This window comes from Gallus gallus, chromosome 1, assembly GCF_016699485.2.
Source record: "Gallus gallus isolate bGalGal1 chromosome 1, bGalGal1.mat.broiler.GRCg7b, whole genome shotgun sequence".
Taxonomy (NCBI): Eukaryota; Metazoa; Chordata; class Aves; order Galliformes; family Phasianidae; genus Gallus; species Gallus gallus.
In genome coordinates this window covers 183,178,583-183,192,976 of record NC_052532.1, presented here as the reverse complement: position 1 = coordinate 183,192,976, position 14,394 = coordinate 183,178,583, and the positions used below count along the sequence as shown (strand labels likewise).

General features: G+C 39.0%; 1 protein-coding gene across 2 annotated transcripts in view; it reads left to right on the top strand.

The window, feature by feature from the left end:
• The window catches only part of ARHGAP42 (Rho GTPase activating protein 42), a 160,048-nt gene that overhangs the window by 74,915 nt on the left and 70,739 nt on the right, over nt 1–14,394 (top strand). Inside the window, exon 4 of one of the 2 annotated variants that reach the window (XM_417185.8) lies at nt 10,255–10,326. The exons of the other annotated variant lie outside the window; for it this stretch is intronic. Coding sequence (XP_417185.4) covers nt 10,255–10,326 — 72 coding nt within the window. The remainder of the gene's footprint in view (nt 1–10,254; nt 10,327–14,394) is intronic. 2 annotated transcript variants of the gene reach the window in all.

Here is a 14,394-nt window from a genome sequence, read left to right as displayed (position 1 = left end):
CCCAGTGGCCCAGACACTCATTTGCTTTATTTTGGAAACACCTAAATAATAATAATATTTAGGCTTTGTACTTCTACTCAGAATTACATACATGGAAGTAGAGGTGCAAACTGCTGGGTTTGGTTGCTGAGAATCCAGTGATGTTATGACTTCCTGTCTTTAAGTTGTCGGAAGGGGAATTGCGTGCTTCTTTAACCCCACAGACTGAAAAAGGAAAGTTGTATGCCTGTAACAAGTGCAGATGCTGTGTGTCTGATGCAGAGTGCACTGCATGGGAAATCCTTGAGACTGCTGGTCACTGGTGTTGTGTTATGGAGATGAAAGTGTCCTCTGTCAGGTCTTCGTGCTGGCAGTGTATGGACTGTCATTAGAGGTCATTTCCCAAACTTTGTGAGGAAGCTGTTACAGGAACTTATAAAGACTTTTCATTCTCTGGTCTCTTAATGCCAGCCCTTAGCGTTCCTATTTCTCTGTTATGGTTTGGCTCCAAGAAGGTATTATTACAGTGTTGTTACAGTGTTATTACAGAGAATTCTCAGGTGCGGATCTTCAAATCGTAGAAGACAAACCTTGTCTTCTGGGAGGAGGAAAGACAATTCTGTTTCACAGTTATTGCACATGGGGAGGATATTGGTTCCTTCTTTCATAATGAAAGAATCAGCTCCTGCGGGGCACTGAGGTTTTTCAGTAGCTGAAGGACCATAGATGTTACTGTTTGCTATGAGGATGGAGATGCCACAAAAAAAGGCAAGGTGCTTGAGAGTGATTGTGCTACATCTACGGATATAAAGGAAATACTTTAAACAGTTACTTTGTATTACGTGCTGTACTCATAAAGAAAAGTCTGGTACGATGGAGTATTTCTAAAAAGATGTGTACTCAGTCATTTCTGCCAGCAAGCTCACAAAATGAGTGCATTGCAGACAGTAACATTTTCTTCCCTGCCTGATACCTGAGAGAAACAAAGGAAACTTGCAAATGGGAAAAGGATCACTGAAGGATTTTAATATTCTCTTCAGTCTATGGAATAAGATCACATCTGGTTCAGTATCACAGACTTAGTCACAGGACTCTCTGAAAGGTTGAATTGTTTTACACTGAGTTTAGCAATCTTCTTAGCATGAGTGGAACAGTTTATTCTTTTTATTCCTCCTCCCCATCCAAGTGTGGTTCCGGAAGTATTCCTTGAATTGCCGTCCCTCACTGAGGTCCTTGGCTTTTCTTTGTTCCATTGGTACAGAAAATGGCGCTTCTCTCACTCAGGAGAATAATGAAATATTTCCCTTCCTTCTCAGACTAGGAATCTCACTTCCTTCTGTTAGTACTGCTGACATGGTATTCTCCACCTGATGTGCCCTGTAGCTTACTTGGGCTGTAGACAAGCAAGGGATGGAACAGAGTTATGATAAGTGCCACTCTGATGGACTATTAATTTTGTGATCTCTTATTCTGTATGGAAACAGAGAGTGAGAAAAACTATGAAAATATGCAGGTTTTTAAGGAGCAATATTACTACCTTGCATGTGTGAAAGATGCACTGTCTTGTAGTGTGCCCAGTAATATAAATTTCTGTAACAACTTACTTGAACGGAAGGCATTAACAGGACTGAATGATGTCTGAGTTAAAAAATAGCCTTTAAATCTTTACTTCCCCTTCTTTTTCTATTACTGCAACACACACGTTTTACGATTTTCTTTTGCTACTCTGTGGTAAGGGAGGACAGTCACATGTCTGGAAGGGCAGTAGGGCACACTGAATGCTTGGCTAATTGTTGTGGGATTTAACTTTACTGAGGAAACAAACTGTACAGTTGGAAGTCTCCTGCTTGGCTGGAGTTTGCAGCACCCTGAAGAAAGACAGAGGGAAAAAGTGAAGACTCCTGGGCCACAGGCCTAGTGCCTGGGGTGGCACTAACTATTGCCTCCAGAGAGGCAGTCCTCCAAAGATGGGGATAGGGCACATTTGAGTACTGAGGCATAGAGCTCTGGTGGTGTCAGGATCATTCCTGGTGTCCCCACTGAAAGTTTTTGCATTCCAGAGACGTTTGAGCTTTGCAGGAGAATCTACTTCTGCTCAAGACGTGAGGTTGTAAGAATTCCATCAAAAGTATCCTAAACTGATCCTAAAAATCAGTATTTCTGAAATAAATATTTCTGAAAGTGAAAAGAAAAAAAAAAAACACCTAAGAATGTGATGGCAAATACTTTGAAGGAAGCTTTCTAATCTAGACATCAAAAATTTGATAATTTGTGGGGAAGCTTTTATTCACCAAAACCCCTGCCAAGTAATTACCAAGTCAAGATACATGAAAATAGCAATAATGATTGTAATGTTCTGCTTAAGTTACCGTGCTTACATACAATGTTTACATACAATATTCATGATGTATATATACATATATATATACACACACCTTATATCAGCTTGTGATTTCTAGAGTGAAAATGTTGAGATTTAAAAAGTTGGTGATAGAATGTGAGTCAGGGATATTCACAAGGACTAACTACTCAGAGATGGCTACTGCTTCTTGTGCTAGCACTGCAGTTAGAGAAGGTTCCATTCCTAACACAAAATCATAGAATGAGTTAGGTTGAAAAGGACCTTACAGCCCACCCAGTTCCAACCCCCTGCCCTGGGCTGATTGACCCCACCACCTCAGGCTGCCCAGGGCCCCATCTAACCTGGCCTTGAGCACCTCCAGGGATGGGGTACCCATACATCTCTGAGCAGCAGTGCCAGTGCTTAACATCTGAAGTTCAGTTCCTGTTTCACATTGTTCTTTGAAGGAGTGTTTTGTCCTCTTATGTTTTAAGAGGACACTGTAAGAGTTGTGATTAAAACTGTAGTGATCTCTTGATCCTTTGTTAACATCATCTGAATTTCAACTTTGCTTGAAATAACTGGCTCTGGTGGTGACATTTTTAGAAAATGATCACAAGCTTGAATATTTTTTCTGTAAAAGTGAGAGGAATTAAAATAAACTCAAATATATTATTCTCTTTGTATGTGATTTGACTGTGTACAGTTATCTGTACAAGCTGTAAAAACATTTGTCCTACTTAGGTCTAAGAGTAGGGACAGGCACTGGAATGCACATTATTAAGTTTATGCACTATTTATAGTTTTTAGCTTTCAAAATAAGAACTGAACTGTTAAATACATGACTAATGCTTCACAATGACATGTTTATGTAATTTGTAGCATGTGAACCCGATCGATAACTAAATTATGTAAATGCCTAGTTGTCTGTGTTTGGTCTCTTGTTGCATTCAAAGTTGTACTGATTAGGAGCTGTTGATACATGCTATGTATTAAAAGAAAGGTGTTTGGTTTTTTGTTTTGTTTTGTTTTTTTATCTGATAGATCATGATGTTAGGAATTATTCAGATTTAGGGAAATTATTCCGAATTCTATTATTCATTTCTTGTCAAGAAAAGCAATATATTTCTATATTAGTAATGCATTACTGTTAATGTATTTGCTATTACATTTGTTTTCTTGTTTAAATGATTATAATTTATATTTTCTAAGAGTCTTATATTAACATGAGACAAATTAGTGTTTGTCATCATTCAGAAACCATGAGTCATTCAGTACTTAAGGGAAGTGTGTTTTCTATCCAGTATGCCAGCATGGTAATTCTGTGCTGTAGTGAAAAGTGCTTGTAGGAGGTTTGAAGCAAATAACAGTATTTTTTCAGCAATGCAAAACATACATGTATTTCTTAGTTAAAGCATCCTACAGTAATTCGGATGAACTGGCCTAATTCTGTCACTCAGAATTGTCTCACTTGATATTTTTGCTGCCTTCTTCTATAGTTGGGGATCCTGTTACTTCTCTCTGTAAGCTACTTGAAGTTTTTAACCCTATGAATACAAATCTACAGCTTACACGATACTGTTTTTCCTTGTTACGCTCTGTTACAGCTGCTAGATGAAGCTCCGAGTTTGTTAAAAACTTAGAGTTTAACATTTTTGTCCATATTGCTAGTATGGAATAACAAACAACTGTCAGTGTTTCTGTGAAATTTCTGCTTACATCTACTGGTCCTGAGTAAAAGGTGAAGAAGACTAGTGGAAGAACAAACCGCTTGTCACAAACTGACTAAGTGTAGACCTAGAGTTGATTCTGTTCTGTCAGAAAGCAGACCATCAGCTCTGGTCCTACAACACTGCCTACTTGCATTTGTATGTATTCCTTGAGTAGATGCAATTTGGCACAAATGCACTCCCGCATGGCTGAAATGGCTCATGTTGCAAAACCATAAATTGCTGTCTCTTGACTACCATACACTTTATATTTCACTGAAGAGCAGCTGTATGCAGGTGAATAGTAATATGGAAGAGGAGGAGGAAGGCAGATTAAAACCAAATATTCCACTTGGTGCAAGGAAATCCCACCAGGAGCGTGCTCAAGCACAAGAGGAGGTTGCCCAGAGAGGCCAGTGTCTGTCCTTGAAGCTTTTTGAGACAAATCCCTGGACAATCTGGTTCTCGTTCAGTACTGAGCGGGGCTTGAACAGGGGTGCTGAACTACAGAACTTCCCAGTGTACCTTCAGAGCAAAATTTCCATGTCTTTCTATGGACACTGGGAAAACAGAAGTCAAAAAAGTTAATTTTATTCAGAGTAGTAAAACGAAACAAACAAAAATACTCACTTCAAAGAATTGTGTGTTTTATAAACAGAAATCATTGGCATGATATGTTCTTCTATAAAACTTTTTATCAGAGATTATTTTTTAATTACTTGCATAAAAATGTGCAAGAAATCAACTGTCTCAAAAACAAATTTGTATAGTGCTTATGCTTACTATAGTGCTTATGTGATGTAAAACATGAATTTGTGTTGAGACAAATACAAGCAAAATAAATTCAAAATTAGACAGAAATGTGCTTGGAGATGGCATCCAGAGCAAGTCGTTCCATTACCTTTCCAGGGATGGAGGTGAGGCTGGCTGGCCCGGAGATTCCTGGCTCCTGCTTGTCCTTCTTTAAGACTGGAGTAATGCTGGTTATGCTCCAGTCCTCAGAAACCTCTCCTTTTATCCATGACCTGTCAAAAATGATAGAGAGTAGTTCAGCAGTCACTTCTGCCAGCTCCCTCGGCACACGTGGGCGCATCCTGTTAGGGCCCATGGATTTGCGTTCATTGAGAAAAAGAATAGTTTAAAAAATGCTAGTCAGCAGTGTTCCCAAGTGTAGGTATGCACTTTCAGTGTGATGTGTGAAAACAGCAAGGTTCTTGAAGAAAAAAAGGAATAGGTTGGAAAGGTAGAAGAGACAACTGAAGGTGATTCACCGTGTTGGCTCAAGGGGTGTCAAAACTTAGTGAAATATTGCAGCTATCCTGACTGAAGATGACCTCATAAATTGTCAAAGCTGGCTGAGAAAAAGTATTCAATTTTTAAATGGTTCTTTTTCAAGTAGTTTTTACAAATTCAGTGTGTTTTTAGTGGTACTTATTTTAATGCTACTTTTAGCAATAATGCTAAATGGAGGGAATTATACATAGCAAAGATAGAATATTAATTTGAGTTTCTTATAAAAAATCCATTTCTTTTTTACTAGGTCTATCTAATGTAGCCTTCTCAATTGTCAAAGTAACATTTTTTTATTGTGGCTGCCTACTATGTGTAACATCTTAGTTTAGAAAAAACTGCTGAACTGATACTGAGATTCTTTTTATTTTATTATTATTATTATTTTTTACCCTGGAGGAAACTGTGTGTTTTACAAACTGGAGAAAGTAGCCCATTATTGAATTGGCTGCTGTATGTTACCCATGTGGGCAGATGGAGCTGCACACCATTCAGTAATTGTATTGGATATCAAGACAGTATGATTTCCCTACAGGTGTGACTAATCTGAATAAGCTTTTAAGGAAAAGATCTGTATTTTAAACACAGCGTGCATTTCTGAAGTTGCTATTTACAGAAACCATTATAGACTTTTTGGCATGGTTTGCCTGTTCCAAGTGTCTGATTTCAGCCTGCTACAATAAGTGAGTAAGAAAGGGATTGTTATCTTGGCAGGAAGAAAGTTACTGTATTAGAGACACACAGGGAAAATTCCAGATTTTCTAAAGCAATTGGATTGTTACAGAAATGGATGTGGGAAGATTAGATTCCAAACTTTGATGGGTTGGCTTTAGCCAATTTTAAATGCTTAGTAAGTTAACTGACTTACAGTAATTGCAGTGAAGGGAATCAGTAATGAAAATAAATGAATAAATAAACATATTAGGCAAAAAAAAAAAAAAAAAAAAAAAAATTTTCCATAATTTGTAGTTTCCAAAAGCAAGGCAGAAGCTGGAGGCAGTTGGAAACACTCTTGGTGCAGTGAAATGGGCTGTGCCCTGTGATCCAGCTGCTGAGATGCAGCAAATCTGTGCATATCTGGTGCATTCCTCCCACAGCGACCACCCATTGCTTGTCTAGCTTGTAGCTTTGCCAGGAGGTGATCTGCCACACCAGACTCTGGTCAGCAGAGGCTTTCAGCCAGGGATGAACTTGCAGCATGTTCTGCTGATGTGGCTAAGCGCAGACCCTGACTCATAGAATCATGCTATCACAGGATATCTCAAGCTGGAGCACACGAGGACCATCAGGTCTAAGCCCTGGCTCCACACAAGACCACCCAAAATTCAAACTAGGTTTCTGAGAGCACTGGCCAGATGGTTCTTGAAATCTGGCAGCCTCAATGAGTGTGTGACTTCTGATTACTCTTGTCATCCCACTGTCCGCTCATAGCCTGCTTGATGCAGGACTCTCCTTTTCCAAAAGATTTCATTCACTTTTATGAGAGTTGAGTGAGACTGGTAGTAGTCATGTTTCTGTCCCTTCAATGCTGCCAGGAGGGCAGTATTCGATGGGAGGTCTCCTGGCTGGGCACAGAGGCTGCCTAAATGTGATAGCTTCAAATGAAGCAAAGAGGTGCATTCAGCTGTTAGTTTGGAATGGCAGTGTGTAGCTGCAACATTGGCAATGGCTGTTGCCATATGTAGTAGTAAATCAATAATATGAATGTCTCTTAACTGAACTATGAGATATTTACTATATTGTTGGTGTGTATAGGAATGGCACTAAAAGTGTAAAACCTTATTTTTGTGCATTAAAAGAAAAAAAAAGATGCATCCATACTTCTGTCCCCGTGACTCCAGCGAGCCTCTGTGTAAGCCAAAAGCCGTGTGCATGCTCTGTGAGCTCTCAGAGCTTCCAGCAGCTGCTTCCAGATGTGTGCACTGCAATTCTGACTGATAGCATGAAAGTCTTTAACATTTTTGTATCCTGATAATTTTAATGTGCCTTATTTATACAGGGATCCTTGGAATACAAATTATCTTCTGTTAGGTGCATGCACTTTGCCTTGTAGCAAGTGTTGAGTCTCAGATAGATAGCTGTTGGCTGTGAGTCTATATATTTTTGGGAAATGTCAGCTTGGAGAATGATGTAGCCTTGCAGTTTGTTCCGGTCAGACCAATGGAATATGTTGAATACAGCAAAAACTTACTTAAGCCATCTTGCTCGTTATCCCCAATGCCTAATTTTTAATTTTAACATAGCCCATTTTAATCACTGCATCATCAGACATGCAAAGACTTGCCTGCCCTGTCTTGAGCTTAGTTACTTCAGGATGTCAGAGGGAATCCTGACTTACAAAGCTCTGTGATTCTGTGATCTTCCAAATTGTAACTTTAGGTTTGGGAGGAAAGAAAACGTGTTTTGATGGTTTTGTTCTGTATGTTTATTATTGTAGCCCTTTGGGAAGTTTTCCTGCTCTAATGACAATGTAACTTATTAATTATTGGAAGAGTTACAAGAGCTTTATTCATCTGCATTTGGCTTAGACACATACATTAACTTTGCCCAGACCTCTAGACCTGCCAGAGCCCCAGCATGGAATGAGAGGAGTGTGGTAAGGACTGGACGGGTGAGGAGCAAAAGAGCTGGTCCTGCAAAAGGCCTGAAGTTAGTATGATGGAATACTGTCATGTGTTTTACTGTGCTTTATTTTTCATGTAGTGGCGGTATTCAGGATGCATGTGTGCTTGCACAGAATTTTTTGGGGAGATGTAGTTCTTTGTCAATGAAGATGGAGTAAAAAAAAGATAGGGAATTATTCTTCCTGAAAGGTAGAAAAATTGTGTTTATAGAAGAAAATGTGGATAGTAATGACATATAAATGTTTATTGTCATCAATACAATAGTAAAAGGGTGGAAAATTGTTTTAAGAAGGAAATGAAGGTGAAGACACCTTTTGTAGGGAGGGTCTAATGCCGTGTGACTCAAATGTCTCATAGTCCCAAAGCCTGGATTGCATATGATGTTTCTTCTGATTTTTCTCTGTTAAAATCAGTTCATTTGATTGCTCTGTTATTCTGAAAAGGCACGAGGTTGGGTTAAGCTACATTTTAGAGCTAGGGGCACAGTGGCTTGACTGGCATTAGGATTGTACTGGCATTAGGATTGTACTGCCTCTTCAAGGCCTGCCCATACAGCCAGGAACCACTTAGGGATTGCTCACAGCCCTGTATATTTCACAGGGCTGTGAGTGATCTTCAGAGTGGGGTTTCCAGGACTAGATTTAAGCTGAGGGGAAAATTGTGATTCATGAGTAATTCTAGTTCACATTAAAGTGATAAAAATAGCTGCTGGACATTTTAACTTAATTTATTATTAACTTAATTATTAACTTAATTTAAAAACTAGAGAATAGAGGTAACCAATCTGTAGTATTTTTAATCTGTCCACTTTTCTTTATAGAGCTATCTGAGTTACTTTCGTCTGCTCAGAATAACTGGATATATAATCCAGAGAGATAACTGAAAACATTCAGCTGTCAAAGCTTCATGTTCTGTAAACATAAGCTTTTTCAGGAAATAGTGTCATTCCTATTATGTTTGTCTTCTCTGCTCTGCCAAAACATGTTCCTGGAAGTTTTCATTTTCTGATTTTAGGCAAGATATGAGAAATGGCAGTAGAATATCAGGAAACCCTTTTATATGTCGCAAACGTATTACATCATTCATTACAATTCATCTCAGCATCATAGAATCTTTAGAGTTGGAAGGGACCTTTAAAGATCCTATAGTTCAACTCCCCTGCAATGAACAGGGACATCTACAGCTAGATGAGGTTGCTCAGTATCCTGTCCAGCCTGACCTTGAGTGTCTCTGGGCGTGGGGCATCCACCACCTTTCTGGGCCATCTGTCCCAGTGCCTCACCACCCTTATTGTGAAAAAACTTCTTCCTTATATCCAGTCTAAATCTCCTCTCTCTTAGTTTGAAACCATTTCCGTTGTCCTATCACAACAGACTCTGCTAAAGAGTCTGTCCTCTTCTTTCTTATCGCCTCCCCATAGACTTCTGTTCCCCAGGCTGAACACCCCCAGCTCTCTCAGCCTATCCTTGCAGGAGAGATGTTCCACCTCTTGGAGCATATTGGTGGCCCTCCTCTGGGCATGCTCTAACAGGTCCACACTTCTCCTGTACTGACTACTCCACATTTGGATGCAGTACTCCAGGTGAGGTCTCACCAGCACAGAGTAGAGGGGCAGGATCAACTGTTGTTATTAGCTTGCCTGTGTTTCTCACTAGGGAGGGTACACTCTCCTGGGCTTTCCTTTTCCTGTTCATGTGGCTGTAGAAGCCTTTCTTATTCTTTGTGCTTCTTGCAAGTCCAGTTCCAGTTGGCCTTCCTGACCCCATGCCTACACAGCTTAGCAGCATCCTTATATTCCTCCCAGCTTACCTGTCCCTGCTTCCACTGTCTGTGCATTTTCTTCTTGCTCTCCAGTTTAACCAGCAGGTCCCAGTTCAGCCATGCTTGTCTCTGGCCTTCCTTTCCTGACTTCCTACACCATGAGATGGAGAGCTCTTGTGTCCTAAGGAAAGTTTCTTTCGAGATCTGTCATTTCCGCGCTGATCTCTTGTCCCCGAGGACAGCTTCCCAGGGGGGGTTCTTGACTAACCTCTTAAGGAGCTGGAAATTGTTTTTCCTAAAATTAATCTTCGAAAATTCCACAATTGCTCTAGTTGAATAGTTCAATAAAATGTCACCTAGCAGACCAGTGAGCACATATGCATTAAACTTTATGTAAAGAGGTTAACATTATTTGAACTCTATCCATATGCTGTTACCAGGATGTTATGTATATGGATTTTCCCATCTTGTACATTGGCAGAAACAGAGTGACTCCAATTTCTGCAAATGCTCTATATTGAATAGATATGCTTTGTGTTTAACTTTTCAGATCCAGAATGCGAATGATGTGCTCATAGCACCACTGGAGAAGTTCCGTAAAGAACAAATAGGAGCAGCAAAAGTAAGTGGTTGTTCAGCTCTTGCTATTTATTGTGGATACTGCACATTCTTACCATCTGAAGTTGCATTTCTTTCTTGATGTCTGCATTTGTATTACCTCACGTCTTGAGTATCACAGAACCACACAGAGAATTCAAACATTTACCATGGCTGTGTGACAACCAAGAGAAATCTCTGTGCTGTAGGCATGCTGTTTGCATCTGACTTCCCTCTGCACCTCACACAACTGATTAAGCATGATGATTGCTATCTGTATATTGTCCAGAGATTTTCCTCTGGTGGAACTCCTGCAGTTGGTAGTTTGATCCAGTTCTTACATGCTTGTTAGTGAAATAGTGCTGACTGCCTCTGTGAGGGTTCAGTAGTCAGAAAATCAGACGTTATTGGGGAAAATGATGCCCAAATTAACTTAGACTAGAAGAGCTATTCTCAGTCTGATCCTGGATTTTCAAGTGATTTTCTGTGACCACCTTGATCACGGAGGTGCATAAAGTCTGTGATAGTCGGTTAGAGATGCAGCTAAAACCCTTCCTTCTGTCTACACAAATATGCTAGTTGGTTTTTTTTGTTTGTTTGTTTTGTTTGGTTGGTTGGTTTGGTTTGGTTTGATTTTTTTGCATCACTCATAAAATTTTCTGGGAAGCTTTCCATCTGTAAGGTTAAATGAAAATCTTTGATATTGTAGCTCAGGTTGTGTTTGTGCTGTGCTAAAGCAGCCTCAGAGGGAGAGCAGAGATGTTGGAGAGACTGAGGCTTATGCTTTTTGTACTGCTGATACTGCTGATGGGAATGTGTAGAAAACAGATGAAACTGCTTCCGCACAGGAACTAAGTAAACGTTTGAGAAGAATTTTTGCAGTGAACCTGAGGTCAGCTTTCTCTGAAATGGATGGGTTTTAAAGTCTCACTTGATATGTTTTTGTGTACAACAGCATTCTTTTCTTGTCCCACCCTGCTGCTGTAAGATGCAGGGGTGGAAGTTTGTTTACTGTGCTGCACAAATCAAAATGTAATCACAGCACAGAACTATTTTTAGTTCTCAGGAGGCTGTAGTGGTGTTGTTCAGCTCTTTGTGCTGCCATTTCATTCTGTATTCCTACAGCTTAAGGGATATCATTCTCCTCTGCTGAGAACTCTGTTTGAAGCTTAACCTGCTGTGCTGTTGATGGTCCTGGTACATCAGAAAGAAGATCTGTAGGGAGATGATACAGTGCAGAAATATGTATAAGACAATTCTGTCTCCTTAGATTGTATCACTCAGTAGATATCAGAATATTTTAACAGTCTAATTGAAGATGACTCCTTTGTTTTTTGAATCAGCCATTGTTCGACATTAATTTCAGAGCGCTACAGAACACATCTAGTCCTCTCTATTCAGTTTATCACAATGGCTAGTTTCTCCTCTTCATATCCACTCCAGGAAAAGCATGGACATTTACCCATTTTATAATATTTGGGGAAACAGTTTGATTTGTCAGTGGTCACACAATAGTGTGCTGAATGAGTACAGGGGAACCTGTATCTGCTACTCACTCTCTTTCCCATGCCTAATGCATTTTATTATGCAATGCTATGTGTGCTTTGGGCACTGTATGATATTGGTTTGACACATGGATACCATACAGAGACCTCTTGCAGCTCATTGTTTTACAAAACATCAAACTATTTGCTTTCACTGCTCATGGAACTCAGTTCTCAAGTTAAAAAAAAATGTGAGATTCAGGCCACCTACAAATACAATCGTTAAGGTTGGAAAAGTCCACTAAGATTGATAATCCAACCATCAATCCATCACTACCATGCTTACTAAATCAGGTCCCTCAGCTCCACATCTCCACATTTCTTGATCACCTCCACCATCTTACTGGGCAGCCTGTTCCAGTGCATTACCAGTTTTTCAGAGGAGAGACTTTTGTTCATATTCAACCTGAACCTCCTCTGGCTCAACCTGAAGTCATTATTCCTTGTCAGTTTCATATCTCATGCAGTTTCATGCATATCCCTCTGAATTGATTTTAACCTACAGAAGTAAATTCAACACAGAGAAATGGGTGATAAATTGCATTTAATGCTGTTTTTCTTGTAATTAAGAAATAGAAACATGCAATCTAGAAATAACAAGACCAGTTTGAAATATGGGAGATATTTGGATTTTTTCTTTTGAAATTCATTTTTAGTGAAATAGAGAATACGATCAGAGTACTTACCTCTGTTGCTGTTCACTTGGTTAAAGCCTTGAGAATTTATGAACTTGTGTAGATACAGGATGAGTTTAGGCTGCTATTTATGTATCTGCAGTTACAAAGGCTTGTGCAGAGATTCAACTCTTTGAACTCCTCTGGGGTGGTGTGAATTGATAGCAAACAGGAAACTTGAACGTGTTCTTGTTATTTGGATTTCTACATCAAGTTTCACATGACACTAAGAATGTCATTTTTTATTTGAGATCTTCTGTAAATGCATCTTCTCTAAACAAGTGTTACTTTCTGCTCTATAATAGCACGTTTGAGCTTGCTTTTCCCCACTATTACCTTAAAACAGTGTAGAACTGTATAGTGAAACACAAATACACTTCTGTTTCTCTGCCATCTCTCTCCTTTTTAAAAAACCCCAACATTAAATTTTTCATGAGTAGTGACTTTACAAGTAATTTGCACTGTACCATTTCATGGACTGACATTTTAGATATTTGGCATGGAACAATAGGATTAATTCCATATAACTTTGAAATGGTATTTCAGCAGTTAGAGACGCAAGCAGTTGGTCTTTGTGATCAGCCTTCCATTGTAAGAGTATATTTTATAAGCAGTAGTGAGTGTTGCATTATTTATTTCTCTTCTAACTGAGCTTTGAAATTATTCATTTCTGTGCTTTGTTAAGTTGTGTTTCACAACTTCTTTTAAGGCAAAGAATTGTTAGTTATTTTACTAAAATGTGTAATAGGAAATGTTGCTAGGCATCACTTTCAGGTTTTCGTAAAGGGAATGGGAGGAGACAGAGTGCTTTAGAAGACTTTCTCAGCTTCTTTCTTTCTGAAGTACTAGGTAAGGCTCAGCTGGAGAGAAAGACAAGCAGACCTCTCTTGCTGCTCCACCATACACATATGCACGCACACAAAAAATATATTAAATGATGACATTTTTCATTAAGATGATCACCATGTTATAATAATAAAAAAATATCTTTGCAAGATTTTGCTACTGTAAATGTCATGTTTATTTTGAAGAATGAAACTGTTATATTCTTTTTTCAAAACTACATGAAGTTTAGGCGAAACATATGATTGCAGAAGTCAAAGACAATATGGAGGATAAAATATATCCTGTTGACATTACAAAGCTATACTTCAAATACAAGGACAGCATAAACTCAGAGTGCAAAGTTCAAGTGTTTTAGAATGCCACGAGAATAACATTAAAGACCAATTATTCATATGCACTTCAAAAAGCTGAAGGTACGCAGCAAATCTGAGAAACACTTCCTGTTAAACATCAGAATTTGTAATCAAACTAACAATATACAAATCTGCATTACTTGCTCTTCTGGATTTATACTACTTGCTCCTCTGTTTTTATTGCACATATTTCAGTTCTTCCTTTTCTGTACACACTCAGTTTAAGTAGAGCTGAGTTGTCTCCAGAGACTACACAAACGCGGCTTTGCATTGGATAGCCTGTTGATTTACTCCATCTGAGCATGAAAAAAAAAAATGACCTCTGCAATTATCGTACAAATCCTAGCAAAAGCCCGGTGAGCTAACTGGGAAAAGATTTCAAGCATGAAGCACTTGGCCTTTTTTGGTAAATGTGGTCTGCAAGTCCCCAGCTGGTAACGGTGGTGAGATCATTGTGTGATGGGCTGTGTGCAATAAAGGCAAACTTTCATGGCTCTTTTTATTCATCCAGTACAGTATTTTGCAATATTTCTCCTGATGTTTGTTGACCTTCAGAGTAACTTAATCAGATCAAAGGAAACAGAAGCAATTTTATTTTTAAGACTTAAAAGAAGCATTTTATTTCTTCATAACAGTTCCATCTGTTTGTTTCATAAAGTTATTTATTTTGGCCTGA